General features: G+C 44.0%; 1 protein-coding gene and 1 non-coding gene across 2 annotated transcripts in view; both read left to right on the top strand.

Annotated features, from left to right (window-relative positions):
- LOC105723213 (slit homolog 3 protein) overlaps positions 1–19,582 on the top strand; it is a gene marked incomplete at its 5' end in the record, with an annotated part of 119,279 nt that overhangs the window by 41,814 nt on the left and 57,883 nt on the right. Inside the window, 3 exons of the mRNA XM_064376368.1 lie at positions 8,347–8,415; positions 10,091–10,162; positions 10,781–10,852. Coding sequence (XP_064232438.1) covers positions 8,347–8,415; positions 10,091–10,162; positions 10,781–10,852 — 213 coding nt within the window. The remainder of the gene's footprint in view (positions 1–8,346; positions 8,416–10,090; positions 10,163–10,780; positions 10,853–19,582) is intronic.
- LOC135275121 (U4 spliceosomal RNA) lies at positions 2,821–2,961 on the top strand. The gene has a single exon (XR_010342838.1). It is a non-coding gene; the product is annotated as a U4 spliceosomal RNA (small nuclear RNA).

The following is a 19,582-nucleotide window of genomic DNA, read 5'->3' as shown; positions in this document are numbered from 1 at the left end:
CTTTGGCAATGTAGTCATTTTAACAACGTTAGTTCTTCAAATCCATGAGCATGGGATGTTTTTCCATTTGTTTGTGTTTTCTACAATTTATTTCATCCATGTTTTGTAGTTCTCCTCATAGATATCTTTCACCGCCTTGGTTAAATATATTCCTAGGGTTTTTTTTTTATTTTGGTTTTGTTCTTGTCTTAGCTATTTTAAGTGGGATTGCCTTCTTGATTTGGTCCTTGGTTAGATCATTATTGGTGTCTAACAGTGCTACTGACTTCTAAACATTAATTTTTTAGCCAGAATTTTTACTGAATTCATTTATTAAGTCTAAAAGTTTTTTTGGTGAAGTATTTAGTGTTTATTTTCTAGATATAAGATCATATCATCAGCAGAAATATTTGACTTCCTCTTTTTCAATTTGGATGCCTTTTATTTTGTTTCTCTTTGCTGATTGCTCTGGTGAGGATTTCCAATACTACGTTGAATAAGAGTAGTCAAAGTGGATATTATTGTCTTGTTCTAATTCTTAGAGGGAATCCATTCAACTTTTCTCCATTAAGGTTGATGTTGGCTGTGAGTCTGTTTTGCCTTTATTATTTTGAGGTATGTCCCTTGTATGCCTAGTTTGCTAAATTTTATTATGAAGAGATGCTGAATTTTATCAGATGCTTTTTCTGCATCTATTGAGATGGTCATATGGTTTTTGTCCTTATTTCTGTTTGTGATGTATCGCATTTATTGATTTGCATATGTTGAAGCGTCCTTTCTTTCCTGAAATAAATCCCACCTGATCATGGTCTATTATCTTTTTGATGTGCTGTTGGATTCAATTTGCTGGCATTTTGTTGGGGATTTTTATGTCTATGTTCATCCTGGATATTAGCCTGTAGTTGTCTTTTCTTATTGTTTCCGTGTCTGATTTTGGTATTAGGGTGATACTGACCTCATAGAATAAGTAAGGGAGAATTACCTCATCCTCAATTTTTTGAAATAGTTTCAGGAGGATTAGTATTAGTTTTTTGTGTGTTTGTTAGAATTCAGCTATGAATCCATCTTTGGATTTATGGACCTGGGCTTTTTGGTGGCTGTTGGTGGGGGGTATATTTTGTATTACTGATTCAGTGTCACTACTTATTAGGGGTCTACTGTTCAAAAGGTCTACTTATTCCTGGTTCAATTTCAGGAGGTTGTGTGCTTCCAGGAATTTATTCATTTCCTCTAGATATTCTAGTTTGTGAGTGTGCAGTTGTTCATAATAGTCTGATGATCTTTTGTATTTCTGAAATATGAGTTGTAATGTCTCTGATTTCATTTCTGATTTTATTTATTTGGATCTTCCCTCTTCTTTTCTTGGTTAAACTAGTGATTTATCAATTTTGTTCCTCTTTTTGAAGAACCAACTTTTTCTTTTGTTAATCTTTTGTATTGTTCTTTTGGTCCCCATTTCATTTAGTTCTGTTCATTTCTTTTCTGTCTTGTTTTTTATACGAGAATCCTAAGTCTTACTGTGATCTTTGTTATTTCTTTTCTTCTACTAACTTTGGGTTTGGTTTGTTCTTTTTCTAGTTTCTTGAGGTATGATGTTACGTTCTTAGTTTGTGATCTTTCTACTTTTTGATGTAGGCATTCAATGCTATTAACTTTCCTCTTATGCCTGCTTTTGCTGTATCCCATAGGTTTGGGTATATTGTGTTTTCATTTTCATTCATTTAATTTTTTTAAATTTTCATTTTAGTTTCTTTATTGACCCAGTGGTTGTCCAAGAGCATGCTGTTTAAATTTCCATGTATTTGGATAGTTTCAAAAGTTTCTCTTAGTATTGATTTCTAGCCTTATTCCACTGTGATCTGAGAAAATACTTGATATAATTTCATTTTTTAATGTGTTAAGGCTTGTTTTGTGGCCTAACTTGTGGTCTATCTTGGAGACTGTTCCATATGTTGGTGAAAAGAATGTATATTCTGTAGTTGTTGGGTAGAATTTCTGTAAATGTGTATTAAGTCCATTTAGCCTAAAGTCTAATTTCAGTCCAGGGTTTCTTTGTTAATTTCCTGTCTCAATGATCTGTCTGGTGCTATCAGTGGGATGTCAAAGACCCTGCTATTATTGTATAGTTGTCTGTTTCTTTCATTAGGTCCAGAATTGTTTGTTTTGTGAATTTGAGTTCTCCAGTGTTGGGTGTGTATATATTTAGGATTATTACATCCTCCTGTTGAATTGTTCCTTTGTCATTATATAATGACCTCCTTTGTTTTCTTTTACTGTTTTATCTCATATGTCTTTCTTATCTGATACAGGTATAGCTGCTCCTGCTCACTTTTGGTTTCTGTTTATATGAAATATCTTTTTCCACCCCTTTACTTTCAGACTATTTGTGTCTTTATGGGCAGGGTAAGTTTCTTGTTAGCAGCATGTAGTTGGATCATGTTTCTTTATCCATTCTGGCAATCGGTATATTTTAAGTGGAGTATTTAATCCACTATATTCAGGGTTAGTATTGATTGATATGTGAGACTTTGTTCCTGTCATATTGTTGATTGTTTTCAAGTTGTTTCATAAATTCTTTGTTTCTTTTTTTTCTGTCTTTGTGGTTTGTTGAAATTGTGTTGTTGCCATTTGATTTCTTTCTCTTCTACCTTTGTATAATTGTTTTATGTGAACTGTGAGTTTTATATTTTCATGTTTTTTTGTGATAGTGAATATCAACCTTTCATTTTCATGTTTAAGACCTCATTGAACATTTCCTATAGGGTTGCTCTAGTGATGGCAAATTCCCTTAGTGTTTGCTTGTCAGGGAAGGGCTTTATCCTTAATTTATAAAGCTTATATTAGCTTGCACAGTGGCACTATCATAGCCAATGAGGTTTATCTGAGGCACAATTGTTGCTAATTGAAAACTTTTCCCAATACCCCGCCATGACGACTTGCAATATAGTCAGCATTGGCAATTTTTGACAGTCTCTATGGAAACTGAAAAAAATGCTTATTTTGGCAGAAAACAAAATTCTTGGTTGACAGTTTTGTTTTGTTTTGTTTTTTATTTCAGCACTTTGAAAATGCCAACCCATTTTCTTCTGACCTGTAAAGTTTCTGTGAAAAGTCTTCTGTTAGTCCAACGGGTTTCCTTTGTATATGACTCCATGCTTTTCTCTTGCTCATTTTGAAATCCTTTATTTCACTTTTATATTAAACATTCTGAATACAATATGCTATAGTGATATCCTTTTTGCAATGTATTTGCTTGAGGATTTCTGGACCTCCTGTAAATAGATGTCTAACTCTCTTGATAGACTTGGGGAATTTTCATCAATTACTTTCTCAAATATATTTTGTAAACTTTTTGGTCTCTTTTTCCCCTTGGTAATATCAACAATTCATATGTTTGGTCACTTTATGTACTCCCACACATCTCAAATCCTTTGTTCATTCTTTTTTCCTTATTTATGTCTGAGTGGATTATTTCAAAAGACCTGTCTTCAAGTTCTAAGATTCCTTCTTCTGCTTGTTCTAGTCTGTTACTGATATTTTCTAATGTATTTTATATTTCCTTCAATTAATTTTTTAGTTTCAGAATTTCTGCTTGGCTTTTTGGGTGTGAGTGTGTGACAGGATCTAACTCTGTCACTCAAGCTGAAGTGCAGTGGTGTGATCACAGCTCACTGCAGCCTTGACCATCCAGGCTCAAGCAATCATCCCACCTTAGCCTCCCTAGTAGCTGGGACCACAGGCACATGCTACCTTGCCCAGCTAACTTTTTATTATTTTTATTTTTTGTAAAGATGGGGTCTGACTTTGTTGCATAGGCCAGTCTGAAATTCCTGGGCTCAAGCAATCCTCCCACCAGCCTCCCAACATGCTAGAATTACAAGCGTGAGCCACTGCACCTGAGCTTTGGCATAGGGTCAGCAGTCTGTATAATCACATCCTCAGTGACTTAATTCTAGTGATTACTTATGCTTTTATTCAACATTTCAGCAAATACATGCATTTATATGGCACAGCCTGTCCTACAGATATGCCTGGGCCAGGCACAGGGCATTCCTTGAGACCACTGTAGGTTTCTGGGTTTTGTTTGTGTTTTGAGACAGATTCTCGTTCTATCACCCAGGCTGGAGTGCAGTGGCATGATCTTGGCTCCCTGCAACCTCCTCCCACCTCAGCCTCCCAAGTATCTGGGACCACAGGTGCATACCACCATGCCTAGCTATTATTTTGTATTTTTTTTTCGTAGACACAGGGTCTCGCCATGTTGCCCAGGGTGATCTTGAACTCCTGAACTCAAGCAATCTGCCCACTTCAGCCTCCCAAAGTGTTGGGATTACAAACATCAGGCACCACACACTGCCAGTTTGTTTTTTTAGTTTAGGGTTCTATAAACAGCCCTTCTTTGCATTCATTCATTCATTCAATAAATCATGGAGCCCCTACTGTGAGCTGAGCACTATACTGTGTACTGAAGATACAGCAGGAAATAAAACTATCAGAAATCCCTGCCCTCATGGAGCTTACATTCCAGTGGGATTGAAAGAGAAAATAAATAATACAGTATAGCACATCCTCTCAGGAGTGTGATAGTGGAAGGTGAAAATAAGGAGCTCAGAGTGGAGAGGTGAAACAGCATAGGGTTGACTTCTCAACCTCCAGAGTCCAACATATCTTAGTCTAAATCTGACACCTAGACTTGCTATTTACCTCTCTGAGCCTCAGCAAAATGTCCCCACCCCAGCCCCAGAGGATTAAATGAGGTAAGAGACCAGAGTCTCTCAGTGCGAAAGCATTGGGATGACGCCTCCAGTCATGCTGGTGAGTTTTGTTGGGGTGCTTTGAGTATTGTCCTTGTCATTGTGTTGTCTATGAGGTTCAGTAACTTGTCTCAAGGTATGTGGCAAGCCCAACCCACAGGCCCACTTCCAGGTGTGTTTGTCACAAGGCCACAAGAGATTCTGGCAAAGGGCTTCGGTGCTTTGTTCTGGTTTTCATCTTTGATGTCTGAAGCTTACTAAGTAGTCGTAGCAAATAAACGGTAGTAAGAGAATGAATAGAATGGGCAGCATAGAAGGTGGAAAGTTACTGTCAGTCTCAGGTCAAACCCCTTCCCAGAAACTCCCTCGGGTCTCCCTGGAGGTGAGATGCTCCCTGGACCAGCACCTCTCTGCTGTCCTGCTCATTCCTCCAGCTCCTGCCTCCACGCTTCCCAGAGCCACATTGTCCACAGAACACTTCCTGCGGGTGTGTGAGTGGTGGCCCAACAGTTTGTCCTCCCCTCCATCATCCTGCAGAGAGCCTCCCTGCCAAAGGAACAAGCTGGACATGTACCCCCTCCCTGTGTCTGCTCCTTCCCACCACCAGCTGAGCCCCTGCCCCAGTTGAGGGATAGGGCAAGCATCCACCCAGAATGCAAATACCCTGCAGTCTTATGCAAGGAGGGCAGAGGGTGAGTACAGGTGAGGAAGCTCTGTAATACCAGCCTCTGCCCTTGTCTCCAGTCATGGCCTCTCATTCTGCTTTGAATAAAATAACCTCAGAGGCCTCAGTGTGATCTGCCCTGTCTCTCATTGTCTTCTCCTGCCCCACGAGACTTCAGCCCCTCAGCCTTACTTCTCTGCCTCAGAACTCAAGCTCTAGGCCATTCACAGGGTGTATTCTTGCCAGACTCTTCCAGCTCCCCTGCTCTTTCCAAGTCTTCAGCCTTTTCACCTATCAATCCTCATCTTAAAATATGTCCTCCTCAGCCACATCTTCCTTGTTTTGGGGGCGACGGGGGACAGTCTCGCTGTGTTGCCCAGGCTGGAGTGCAGTGGCACAATCTCAGCTCACTGCAACCTCAGCCTTCTGGGTTCAAGTGATTCTCCTTCCTCAGCCTCCCTAGTACCTGAGACTACAGGCATGCCACCATGCCTGCTAATTTTTGTATTTTTAGTAGAGATAGGGATTTGCCATGTTGGCCAGGCTGGTCTCGAACTCCTGGCCTCAAGTGATCCCCTCACCTCATCCTCCCAAAGTGCTGGGATTACAGGAGTGAGCCACTGCACCAGCCAGCATCTTTCTTTTTTTGAGGGAGTGGGGACAGAGTATCGCTCTGTCACCCAGGCTAGAGTGCAGTGGCACGATCTCAGCTCATTGCAACCTCTGCCTCCTGGGTTCAACCAATTCCCCTGCCTCAGCCTCCTGAGTAGCTGTTACAGGCACATGCCACCACATCCAGCTGTAATTTTTGTATTTTTGGTGGGGTTTTTTTTGTATTTTTAGGAGGTGGGGGTTCATCATGTTGGCCAGGCTGGTCTCAAACTCCTGACCTCAAGTGATCCACCAACCTCAGCCTCCCAAAGTATTGGAATTACAGGCATGAGCCACCGCGCCTGGTCTCTTGGCTACATCATTCTGCAGTAAGCCCATTGGTGTTTCTTTGCTCCTTCCCATGAAAGCACAGATAGCAATTTATAACTTATATTTCTCTTGCCTGCTCTCTCTCTCTCTCCCCAACTGCCACCAGCATTTGATTTTTAATTGCCTGAAAGCCAGCATTATGGCTATCTTATTCACCAGTATATACAATACTTGGTACATCATGATCATTCAATAAACTAATACTTGTGCTTGAATTAATGCATGCATGAATGAATACATTTCTCTTAGCTTTTCTATCTAAGGGCACAATCTAAGCATGTGCATGACCAAATTTTAGGCTCCCTGAGACAGAAATGGAATCTGGTTCATCTGTGTATCTCCCCCAGGATCTAGCATAGCTCTTGGCCCGTAATGGGTACACAACCAAGGATCGAACCAAAAGGACATTAGTCCAATATGCCATGGCCACCTAAGACCATATCAGGTCCAGCACAGCATCTTGTGCCATGAGAGTCCCCAGGGGCCAGCCATAGGGAGAAAGTTGCTTGGTCTTAATTAAAGGTAATGCACATTCCAACATGGCTTTAAAGCTAAGGCTGGTTCAGTCACTGACACCTTGACCCATATTCTGTTTTAACCCGTTTCCATCCCACTCAGTCATATTGTGGTAGGTCTACTGGACACCAGGCAGTGTGCTAGCACCTTATTACTCAAAATGTGTTCTGCAGTCCAGCAGTCCCCACCATCACCCAGGAGCTCATTAGAAATGCAGATTCTCCAACCTTACCCCAGATCTACTGGGTCAGAATCTGTGGTCTAGCAAAATCCCAGGTGATTTGCATGTGTGTTGAAGTTTGAGAAGCACCAGGCTAGCAAGAGATAGACCTAGGTCTAACCTCATGGAGCTTAAGGCAGACACTTAACAAATGAACAGCAGTGACTATGTGTTGACTCTTACAAGAGAGGATGCTATGGGAGCTTTCGATCATCAAGGAGATCAAAGCAGGTCTTGTAAGCCATCCTAAAGGTTCTTCAGCTTTGTCCTGAGAGCAACAGGAAGCCTGGAGAAAGGGGTTTACAGTAAGGTGAGAGTGAATGTAATGGCCTGTCCTCTTTTGAGGATAGTATTAACTTTTATTTATAGGTAGGAATAACGTTTGTAATTCATGATTAATTACAATGAAACTTTCTTATCTTAAGCCACACTTGAGTCTCCAAGGAGGTGACCTCATCCTAGGTGAGCAGGTCAGTGTAGGATGCGGACGACCAGGCAGATCTAGGCTCAGCCTCTGCCTGTCCAGAAGGAGTCTCCGTCTGTTGGGTGCAGCCTCACTCTGAACCCCTGTCCCCTCCTGCCATGTGGTCCTTCTGCTGGGAACTGTAGCACAGTGCTCCAGCAACAGAGACAGGCCCCCATTTCCTCAGTTTCCAAATGTATGTCAGAGATAGTCAACACTGAATTAGCGTTTTTAAAATGAATCACGCATGGCTCGGTTCTCCCAACAGCCTCTGGTAGCTAAGTGTGGAACTGTGGTAAGACTACAGTCAGAGTTGGGTTCAAGTCCTAGCTCAACCACTTGCTTGCTGTGACCTTGGGCAAGTGTTTTAACATCGCTGAACTTTTCTTCTACCGTGACTTCCTGCCACACGAGGATATTGTGAGGGCTGAGTGTGAAATGAGTGCTTTATTTATTAAACTAATATTTATTGAATACCTCCTATGTATCAGCTCTGTAAACAGCCATGGGGGGGATCCAATTGTGGGCAATTTTAGAAAAGAACCCTGCCAACATGAAATATAAAAATCCAGTGGAGAAAAATGTCATCAATTGGATAATCAAATAAATACTAAACGACAGATATAGTAATGCTTTGAACTCGGGGAGGGAGGCTCTAAGATGAAAAAGGAACCTAGTCCAGCCTGGAAAGTCAGGGAGGCTTCTCTGAAAAGGTGACAGTTTGTTTAGTGTCTCTTTCTCAGGCGTTGTCACTCTGCACCTCTTTCAGGTACCTGGAAGGAAACCACCTAACAGCCGTGCCCAGAGAGCTGTCTGCCCTCCGACACCTGACGCTTATGTAAGGAGCCCAGTGTTGGGTGGGATGTTTAGTTTTCCCTCCTGGGGTCGCTCAGGAAACTGATGTGGATGGTAAGAGAGAACAGAGCTGCAGGCTGATGCAAGTGGTAACTGAAAGATGCCTATGTCTGCTTAGGAGGACCAGAGGCCAGTCTACAAGGGGAAAATGAGAGTTCTTGCAGAATGAAAGAGCATTACCCTTGGAAAAGTTGGGGACCTACTGAGAAAAGGTGGAGGAACACCTTTTCTGTGGGATGGATTCCTAGAAACCCCTGAAACCAGCCTCTAGATAAGGATTTCTCAACCTCGGAAGTATGGACATTTGGGGTTAGATAATTCTTAGTTGTTGGGAGGCTGTCATAGATATTATAGGATGTTTAACAACACCGCTGGCCTCTACCCACTAGATGCCAGTAACACTTCCCCCAGTATTGACAGCCAGAAATGTCTCCAGACATAGCCAAATGTCACTGAGGGAACACAAGTGCCCCCAGTTGAGAACCACTGCTCTAAAGCAGTGGTCTTCACCATCAGCTGATTAGAGGACTCACCTGAGCAGTTTTATTAAACTAATGATGCTCAAGCCCACGCTGCATCAATTAAATCAGAATATCTGGGCATGGAACCCAGGCATCGGAGGATTTAAAAGCTCCCCAGGTGATTCTAATGTGCAGCTAACATTGCCACTGCTCTGGATGTTTATCCCTGCAGGGAAGCTTGAGGTTGCAGTTGGCAGAGGACTGCACCCCCACCAACCTCAGTCCTCCTAAGAGAGAACCTGATAAGATAGCGTAAATGAATGCCAGAAGAGAAGGAGGATAGAGAGACAGTGAAAAGAATTAATCAGGGGAAAGAAGTACTAAAATGAGAGATTATTATATGTATTATATTTTGTTGGTACAATGAAATGGATGAATAGACATGTAATTGAATGATTGACTAGCTGAATAAGTGAATGGATAGATAAATGAACGACAGTTGCTTGAATGATTGAATAAGTGTCTGAATGGAAAATGATCATTTGGATGAATGAGTGAGTAGATAAGTAGGTGGAGGGGAGGGGTGGAGAGGGGGAGGGAGGGAAGGATGGATGGATGGATGGATGGATGGATGGATGGATGGATGGATGGACAGGTAGACAGGCAGGCAAGTGAGTATGTGGGATAAATATGTGAGGGGTAGATGGGTGAGTAGGCAGGTAGATAAATGGAGGGAGGGAGGGATGGATGGGTGGGTGGGTGGGTGGATGGATGGGTAAGCAGGCAGGCAGGCAGGTGAGTATGTGGGATAAATATGTGAGGGGTAGATGGGTGAGTAGGCGGGTAGATAAATGGAGGGAGGGATGGATGGATGGATAGGTGGGTGGGTGGATGGATGGGTAAGCAGGCAGGCAGGCAGGTGAGTATGTGAGATAAATATGTGAGGGGTAGATGGGTACGTGGGTGGGTAGATAAATAGAGGGATGGATGGATGGATGGATAGATGGGCAAGCAAATGGGTGAGTGGGAGAGTATATAAATAGGCCAGTAGCAGGATGGATAGATGAGTGAGTGAATTAAGGAATGGGTAGATGGGTAGACGGGTGGGTGGATGGCAGGTATGTGTAATACTTGGGAATGGCCTCCCACCACGGCAGCTAAGACAAAAGCGTGACCCTTCTGTTTTGCTTTTCTTAGTGACCTGAGCAACAACAGCATCAGCGTGCTGACCAATTACACCTTCAGTAACATGTCTCACCTCTCCACTCTGTGAGTACACTGAGATGCTGTGTTTGCCATGCCCACGGGCCTAGCAGTAGATGGTCACTCTTTCCCCTGCTCCCCACAGGACTAGGTTCTCTGCCTTGGTAACCCTCATGCCTATGACTGCCCTCGCATAAGATAGACCTTAACTATCAGAAGGAAGATAAGGTAGGAAGCCCTCCACTGTCCAGGCAGTTAGAGAGGAACTACAACCTCATCGCTTCTGAAGAAGGCTGTCTTACTTAGGAATACCTTTTGTGGTTTGTGAATTTTCTTTCCCAGTAAAGGGTTTCCCTACATAATTATATTTTCCTTAGACCCATTTATTTCCCATTAGCTTTGCACATTATGAGCAGTCATCATTGGACAGGATAGGGAGGTGATGAATGAGCTGGTTAGAAAGCCAGCCTGCCACAGAACTTGAATAAACAGGGGAAATAAAGCCAGTATGCTTTCTGGATTGGTGAAGGGGTTTCTCGTCCCTTTATTGTTAGGAAGTTCTGTCAATATATTAACATTAAAAAGATAAACCATTTGCTTTGACTGGTTTGGAACGTGAATAGTGCACCTATGCATGGTAGAGAATAGAAAGAGCTGACAGGGCACATGCCTGCCTTTTCACAGGATCCTGAGCTACAACCGGCTGAGGTGCATCCCTGTCCACGCCTTCAATGGGCTGTGGTCCCTGCGAGTGCTGTGAGTACCCTGGCGTGCTGGTTTTGACTCATACATTGCCGAGTGACAGCAGGAAGTAGACTAAGCACTCCCCTGTCCCACTCTCCTTTGCCCACTCTACCCCCAACACACCTTCCCACCCAGCACCCTTCTTTGCTCAATAGAGTAGAGAGCTACCCTTGAGAATCTGCCATTCTCTGGTCCAGCCCACCACCACTAGTGGAATCTTGAGCAAATCACTTGGCCCCTTCCACTTTCTGCTTCTTTATGTGTAAAATGGGATCAATAGCACCTCCCTTGTGAGGATTAGGATATGCAATTGTATTCTACCCTCTAGTATTGAGCATAATGTGTGGCCCTAGCTGAGTTCGAGGATCATTCTGTTTATGGTTGTTTCCTCAGAGGGGCAATGCAGCACAGTGAACCTCTGCATGGAAACACAGCTCCTACCCCAGAGATCACTAGCTGGAAGCCCAGGGGCACCGTCCAGATCACAGACAGCTATTAGTTAGCAATCGCGGGCTTGGCTCATAGACTCTTTTTAAAAACACAAAGCTGGGTTAGAGGAGGGATAGCATTAGGAGAAATACTTAATGTAGATGATGGGTTGATGAGTGCAGTAAATTACCATGGCACATGTATACCTGGGTAACAAACCTGCATGTTCTGCATATGCACCCCAGAACCCAGAATTGAAAGTATTAAAAACACACACACACACAAAGCTTAATAGGCTGTCAACATATCAGGAGATTTCTTACACAAATCCCACTCGCTGTATTCTTGTGGAAAATTGAGAGACCTGACCATACCAGGGCCCTGCCTCTGCATCCCTGCAAGGCTGAGCAGCCCTGCCCCTTTAAATAGAATTGTGTGGGCTGCAGCCTCCACAACTGGCTCACTCTCCTCACCTGCCTGGCCCTTTCCTACACAGCTGAGTGTTTTCTCAGCCATAAAATCAGATAATTATGGTAATTACCTCACAGGGTCTTATGAGGATTAAATGAGATACTGTATATGAAGCACTTAGCACAGCTCTGGCACTGTAAACGCCTAATAAATATTCATTTGTTACTATTCTTTTATCATAGGTTGCTAGGGCAGGAAGGCACCTCACCACCCTCCCCCCCAACCCTGGACCTGATTAACACCCGATTTTTGTGCCTTCCCACCTGGCTTCTATTTTATTAGCACGTTCCTTTGAATTCCTTTGATCCTTTGAATATCGCCCTTGAATGCTATTCATGAAAATAGAGATGTCAGATACTCCGCCCCAAAACCTGTCAACTTCCTGACTTTCTAGATCATTATTTCTATAATAGTGATCAACAGATTTATGGGACAGTTTCTTTGTCTAACCTTTTGCAACAGTGCTGTGAGGCCAAGACAATTCTGCCCATTTTAAACGTGGAGAAACTGAGGCCCAGACTGGTGAAGTAACTGGCCAAGGTCTAGCAGTCAGGGTTGCAGAATCCAGCCTCCCGGGACCCGGGACCCTTTCCAGGACTCAGTGGCAATCCACAGACAGCACCCAACAAGCTAGTCCATTTCAGAGCCTCCAGGCTAATATGATTTATTGAGGCCCACAAAACACCGGTGTCAGCGACAACTCCTGCCACATGTCATCTGCGCTGTTATTAAAAATCAATTCTCTGGGGGCAAAGAAGTGCCCGCGCTGACAGTGTGCAATCTGTTATTGTCACTTATTTATTATCCACCTTCTCTGGGGAGTTTGAGAATGGAAACATCAGCACAACCATTTCCCTGTTTCCAGTTGAACACAGCAGGAGATGGGCTCGTACATTGGCCAGGGCTAAAGCCTGACCTGCTCCCCCTTCCTTCTCCCACCATTCCCCCTCAATCCTAACCTATTGTCTTCCATCCCACTCTAATAGTTCTGTGCGTGGGTTCGCTGCCAGGAGGTGGGACCTGCCAATTTTAAGGAATCTGCATGCATCTGTTTGTAATTAGAGTAGTGATGGTTAGGGAAACTCAATATGTAAGAGGGAGAGAGAATGTTTGCCTGTCCATGTGTCTGTCTTTTGGGGTGGTGGGGGTGATGGGGTGAACAACACCAGCCTGACCAGGGTTTTCTCCTTCCTCGGCATCTTGTTTGTCCCAGCTCAGCACTACTACTGCTGTGAGTTCATCAGCGGTACACATAACCGTAAACCACATAACCGTAAACCACATAACCGTAAACCACATAACCGTAAACCACACTGTGGCACTTGCTTCTTGAAATACGAATTAGTAGGTTTGGCCTGGTGTGGTGGCTCACCTCTGTGATCCCAACACTTTGGGAGGCCAAGGCGGGAGGATTTCTTGAGCCCAGGACTTCAAGACCAGCCTGGGCAACATGGCGAAACCCCTGTTCTCTACCAAAAATACAAAAAGTTAGCCAGGCATGGTAGCGTGCACCTGTAGTTCCAGCTACTTGGGAGACTGAGGTGGGAGGATGGTTTGAACCTGGGAGGTGGAGGTTGCAGTGAGCCAAAATCATGCCATTGCACTCCAGCCTGGGCAACAGAGTCAGACCCTGTCTAAAAAAAAAAAAGAGAGAATTAGTAGGCTTTTAACATCATCGTTTTAGAATATGAGATCTTGTGCATAAAAAGGGATCTCCCAGCACCACAGTCCAACCACCTACCTCAGTGGCAAGTAACCATTTTCTGCATAAGGGCCAATTCAGGAAAAGTAAAAATGTTTATGGGCTACATTTCTTTTATGATATTTGTATTCTTTTTCCCACTAATTATACACCCAGGAATTTAGGCTAAAGAATCATCCAAAATGAGGGAAAGGCTCTGTGCATTAAAATCTTTGTTGTACAGTTATTTTCAACCTAAATTTTAAATATTACAAGGGCCACAGTAGAGAAATGTTTAAGGAAACCATGAGGCAACCAGTCAATGAAGTGCAATTATTAAGAGGCAAGGAGGCCGGGCGCGGTGGCTCACGCCTGTAATCCCAGCACTTTGGGAGGCCGAGGCAGGTGGATCACGAGGTCAAGAGATCGAGACCATCCTGGTCAACATGGTGAAACCCCGTCTCTACTAAAAATACAAAAATTAGCTGGGCATGGTGGCGCATGCCTGTAGTCCCAGCTACTCGGGAGGCTGTGAGGCAGGAGAATTGCTTGAATCCAGGAGGTGGAGGTTGTGGTGAGCCGAGATTGTGCCATTGCACTCCAGTCTGGGTAACAAGAGTGAAACTCCGTCTCAAAAACATAAATAAATAAATAAATAAAAGAGGCAAGGATGAAAACTAGATAGCAATGTGGGAAAGTGCTCACTGCATAGCCTTACATGGAGAAATAAACCTAACTTGTATATATGTTACAATTATAACTTGTAAACATTTAGACCTATGAAGAAAGACTGTAAGAGAGCAAATGAAAAAATTTGTGATAGTTAATGTTTATATAAAGTCATTTCTATAAAAAATGAAGACAAAGTTAAAGATGAATGAAGGCCGGCCATGATGGCTCACGCCTGTAATCTCAGCACGTTGGGAAGCCAAGGCAGATGGATCACCTGAAGTCAGGAGTTCAAGACCAGCCTGACCAATGTGGTGAAACCCCGTCTCTGTCTACTAAAAATACAAAAATTAGCCAGCCATGGTGTTGTGTGCCTGTAGTCCCAGCTACTCGGGAGGCTGAGGTGGGAGGATCAATTGAGGCAGGCAGGTGGAGGCTGCAGTGAGCAGTGACTGAGCCATTGCACTCCAGCAATGGCTGTAATACAGAGCAAGACCTTGTTTCAAAAAAAATAATAAATCAATAAAGATGAATGAAGATGGTTATATTTATAATTTAGGGAGCTGGAAAAAAGATTGGCTTTTTAAAATCAAATTATATTATCTGCAACTGCATTTGAACATTTGTATATTCTTTCCTCATTTCTAAAGTGTTTCATTCTTTTTTTTTTTTTTTGACACGGAGTCTCGCTCTTGTTGCTCAGGCTAGAGGGCAATGGCACGATCTCGGCTTACTGCAACCTCCGCCTCCCAGGTTCAAGAGATTCTCCTGCCTCACCTCCTGAGTAGCTGGGATTACAGGCATGTGCCACCACGCCCAGCTAATTTTTGAATATTTAGTAGGGATGGGGTTTCACCATGTTGGTTAGGCTGGTCTCGAACTCCTGACCTTGTGATCCACCTGCCTCAGCCTCCCAAAGTGCTGGGATTACAGGCATGAGCCACTGCAACTAGCCGGGTTTTATTCTTTTAATCTTTCAGAAATGATCAGAGACCCAGAGATGTTGGGTGTTTGCAGCAGGAAGAAGAATGAGCTTCAAGGTTTAGTTTTGGCATAGACAAAGGCCAAAAAGTGATCTGGAAACCAGGAAGATGACATTTAAGAGAGAGAGAGAGAGAGAGAGAGAGAGAGAGAGAGAGAGTGTGTGTGTGTGTGTGTGTGTGTGTTTTGATGGGTGGATATAAATACATTTCAAGAGAGCATGATTGGAGAGTGGATAGGAAGCCCTGAGTATGAAACATTGTTTGAAAAATGCTTTTTCTACTTGGCTCCAAATCTGAAAATAGCGAAAAGAGAACATTCTTGTGGACATCCTCGTCCTCCTTTGGGGACCCATGCATTCCCTGATCTTTGCCCCACACCAAGTCACATGCCTCGTGTGTGTGTGTGTGTGTGTGTGTGTGTGTGTGTGTGTGGTCTCAAATGTCTCTCCCCAGCCTCAGCCGCAGGAGAGCCACCTGGAATCGGTTAGCTCTGGGCAGGCAATTTCAGTGTGTGCTCACGAAGGAGCCAGCGGGATTATCATTCACTATCCTTTATCATTCACCATCCTCAAAATACTCCTAAAAATACTAGGAGTATTTTTAGCTCCTAGTCCCTGAAGTAAGATTGTGCTGTTTATATACATGGGGCTGTTCATCACTGCTCTGCCAATTGCCTGAATTCTCCTTAAAACATCCCTTGTAACGGAGGCCTTTGCTCAATTATCTTCTGAGACGCAGAGTTCACTCCCTTACCAGCCAACCCTATTCCACTTTTGACCAGCCATTAGAGCATTAGAAAATTCTTCTGCTCACAGAAGGTGACTCATTGTGACCTCCCAACCGTGGTCCAGGGATGGCACATTGACTTCTCTAAAATAAAAAGAAGTAAACAAAAGTTTAATCACAGAATTTAGTAATGAAGAGTGAATATTGGACATTCTTCTAGCCAAAGCTTTCTTTTATAAGAAGAAAAGACAGATTCAGAAAGATTTAGTGACTTGCTTAAGATCATTCTGTTATTCATCCTTTCCTGAATACCTGCTATGGGTTAGTTGCTGTGCTTAACTCTGAATGAGGGAAAGAAAACAGTGAATGAGACATAATTGCTGTCCTCAGGGAGCTCTTAGTCTAGAAGCGGAAAAAAACAAGTAAATAAGCAACTACAATACAGGGTGATACCTGAGAGAAGAGACGTGGGGTCATGGGAATGCAAGTGAGAGGCACGTAACCCAGTCTTGGCCACCCAAAAGCCTTTCTGAAAGGAAAGTTAATAATCACTGCTGACATTCATCAAACCATGGCTATGCACAGCACACAGGGCTAAGTGCTTTAGTTACATTATCTTAATTACCCTCTACCTTATGAAGGATATACCTCTATTATCCCCATTTCATAGATCAGCAAACAGAGGCTGAATGAGATTAAGTAACTTGCCCAAAGCGATGCAATCAGTAGGTAGTAAAGTTGGAACTTCTTTTTTTTTTTTTTGACACAGTCTCGCTCTGTCACCCAGGCTGGAATGCAGTGGCACAATCTTGGCTCACTGCAACCTCCACACCTCCCAGGTTCAACCGATTCTCCTGCCTCAGCCTCCCAAGTAGCTGCAATTACAGTCACGTGCCACCACGCCCAGCTAATTTTTGTAATTTTAGTAGAGACGGGGTTTCACCATATTGATCAGGCTGGTCTTGAACTCCTGACCTCATGATCCGCCCACCTCGGCCTCCCGAAGTGCTGGGATTACAGGTGTCAGTCACCGAGCCCAGCTAAAGTTGGAATTTAACTCCAAGACTGTTTGCTTTCAGAATCACTCTTCCAAGACTGAGACTGAGAAACCAGAAGTGGTTACCTAAGTAGGGATGGGAGGGAAGGACATTCTGGGCCGGGAGAACATAAATGCCCTGAGCAGAGGCCCTGAAGTCAGGAAAAGCACATGCATTGGGGGAATCACAAAAAGCTACAGGTGTGGCTGCAATGTGGCTTCTGGGGGCAAGAGTGGGAAGAGATGCTGCTGAGTAGCCCCAAGGCACAGGCAGAACCGAGGCTGGAACTCCTCTCTGGGATCCTAGCCCAGTGCTCTTTCTACCACATTCTACCTGCTTCCCCATCGCAGGCTAGCATCTGTTTTTATCTGCACCCATTTCAGACTGGAGGGAGCCAGCGTATGTAAAAATGAGGTGTTTTCTTCCTCACCCAGAGATGCACACTTTCAGGCTTCTACACTATGTGGGTAGCTCCCAGAAGACTGGCCCCAAAATCCATTCAAACACTAGAGGAGTCATGACAATGATAACAATCATCGTAGCTAATGTGACTGAGTGCTTCTGAACCACTGACATCCTCTCTTTTAATCCTCACAGCTAGCTTATGAAGTGGTATATTAGCTCTCCTCCTGGGCGTAGAGAAAGCAAATCAGCTCAAACCACCTTGAGCATAAAGAGAATTCATCAACTCAGATAACTGAAGAATGCAGTGGAAGAAACTGGGCTCTAGGGCTGGATGCAGGGACTGCAATGATACTGTCAGAAATGAGTAGGCTGCACGCAGTGGCTCATGCCTGTAATCCCAGCACTTTGAGAGGCCAAGGCAGGTGGATCAGCTGAGGTCTGGAGTTCAACAGCAGCCTGGCCAAGGTGGCGAAACCCCATCTCTAATAAAAATGCAAAAATTAGGCAGGCATGGTGGTGCACATCTGTAATCCCAACTACTCAGGAGGCTGAGGCAGGAGAATCGCTTGAACACAAGAGGTGGAGGTTGCAGTGAGTGAGCCAAGATCACACCACTTCACTCCAACCTGGGCAACAAAGTGAGACTGTCTCAAAAAATAATCATAAAAAGAAATGTGTCTCTGCCTCTTCAGCCCTGCTTTCCTGAGTGGATTTCATTCTCAGGCAGTCTTTCTCTATTGAAGACGCAGAGGATCCTGATGGGCTGAAAGTTTACATTGTAACAGCTTAGCAGCCCCACAAAATGAAACTGTTTTTGCCCTAGTAGTTCCAGAGAAAGCCCCAGAAGTGTCTGTCCTTGGCCCCCTTAGGTTACATGCTCAACCTCAAACTGATCACTGTGACTCTGATTGGCCAGACCTGAGCCACGGCTTCACCCAGAGGCCAACCCACTGGGACCGAGAGGTAGGAAGGGTGGATTCCCAGTAGAAAACAGAGGAACCGCTACAGAAAAGAGCACTGATGCTAAGAAGCCCACACCACCTACAAATGTCTACTATATGTAGTTACTAAGAATTCTATTCCAGAGGTGAATTATCTGAGAAACTAAAAGATTAAGTCAACTGTCTCAGCTCATACAGCCAGTATCAGAGGGATTCACACCCAGGCAGTCTGACTCTAGAGCCTTAAGTTCTTAGCCCCCAGATCACCTGGGAATAGCTTAGCCTGCTCAGAAGATAATTCACTCACTCCTACCCACATTTAGGATGAGGATAGTTCCCGCTGTTCATTGTATAAACCATAGGACCTAGAGATTACAGCCCAGAACTGAGGAATGGTTATGCCCTAATGTTGCCCTGATGATACCCTCGTCTGCATTCTGAAATTCTGAATTTTGCCTTTAACCTCCCTTAAGAGTTAGGAGAGGAGGAGGAGTTCCACGTGCTTGAAGAGGAGCCACTAGGAGTTGACAGCTGCTTGCCAGCCCAGCCCCTGGGAGGCATGGGGGAGAAGGGGAGAGAAAAGGGAAGGAGCAGTCATTCATCCACCTTGCTGGCATCCTTTAGGATGGTTGTTTGACAGGCAAGAGTACTTCTTTGGGGGCCAAACTAGGACTGAGAACATGCAGTGTAGGCAGATTTAATAAGTTGTCCTAGTAAGTTACAATGCTGTTACTCTGCAGGTTGTTTGTTTGAGATGGAATTTCACTCTTGTTGCCCAGGCTGGAGTGCAATGGCACTATCTCTGCTCATTGCAGCCTCTGCCTCCTAGGTTCAAGCAATTCTCCACCTCAGCCTCCTGAGTAGCTGGGATTACAGGTGCCTGCCACCATGCCCCAGCTAATTTTTGTATTTTTAATAGAGAATGGAGCCTGTCTTGCAGGTGTCACAATGCCAAAGCTGCCTCTGGGTCCTTCAGTGTTTTAAAATTAGGCCTTATGCCTCTCCAGGGGTGCAGGCCTCATTTGGAAATGACTAACAATGAACCTGGGTGCATATGCAAAACAGCAAGCAGCCCTGAAGCCATCCAAGTCAATAGCAGGCAGAGGCTGGTGTGTTTCATAAATAACTTCATAAATTGGAGGCTGAATGATGTTGATAAAAGTGTTAGGAAGTGCTTCTCGCTCCTCCTTACCTGGGGAGGTAAGAAGCTACCATGAACACACTGGATGGCTGTTTGCCATCTTCTTGCTGTCCTAGCTGCCTAAGAATTGAGGCTGACTTTGACCCTGAGAATTTCGCCAGAGAGCTATGAGGTGGGATGAGAAGGAGCTGGTGGTGATGAGGATGACAACGGAGGGTAACTAAGGAGAAAGAGAAGAGGAGATTACATGGAAGGAGGA

Source organism: Aotus nancymaae, unplaced genomic scaffold, assembly GCF_030222135.1.
Source record: "Aotus nancymaae isolate 86718 unplaced genomic scaffold, 86718_ANA_hifiasm-v0.15.2.pri h1tg000015l_0, whole genome shotgun sequence".
NCBI lineage: Eukaryota > Metazoa > Chordata > Mammalia > Primates > Aotidae > Aotus > Aotus nancymaae.
Note: the sequence above shows the minus strand (reverse complement) of the source record. Positions and strands in the feature narration are given on the sequence as shown.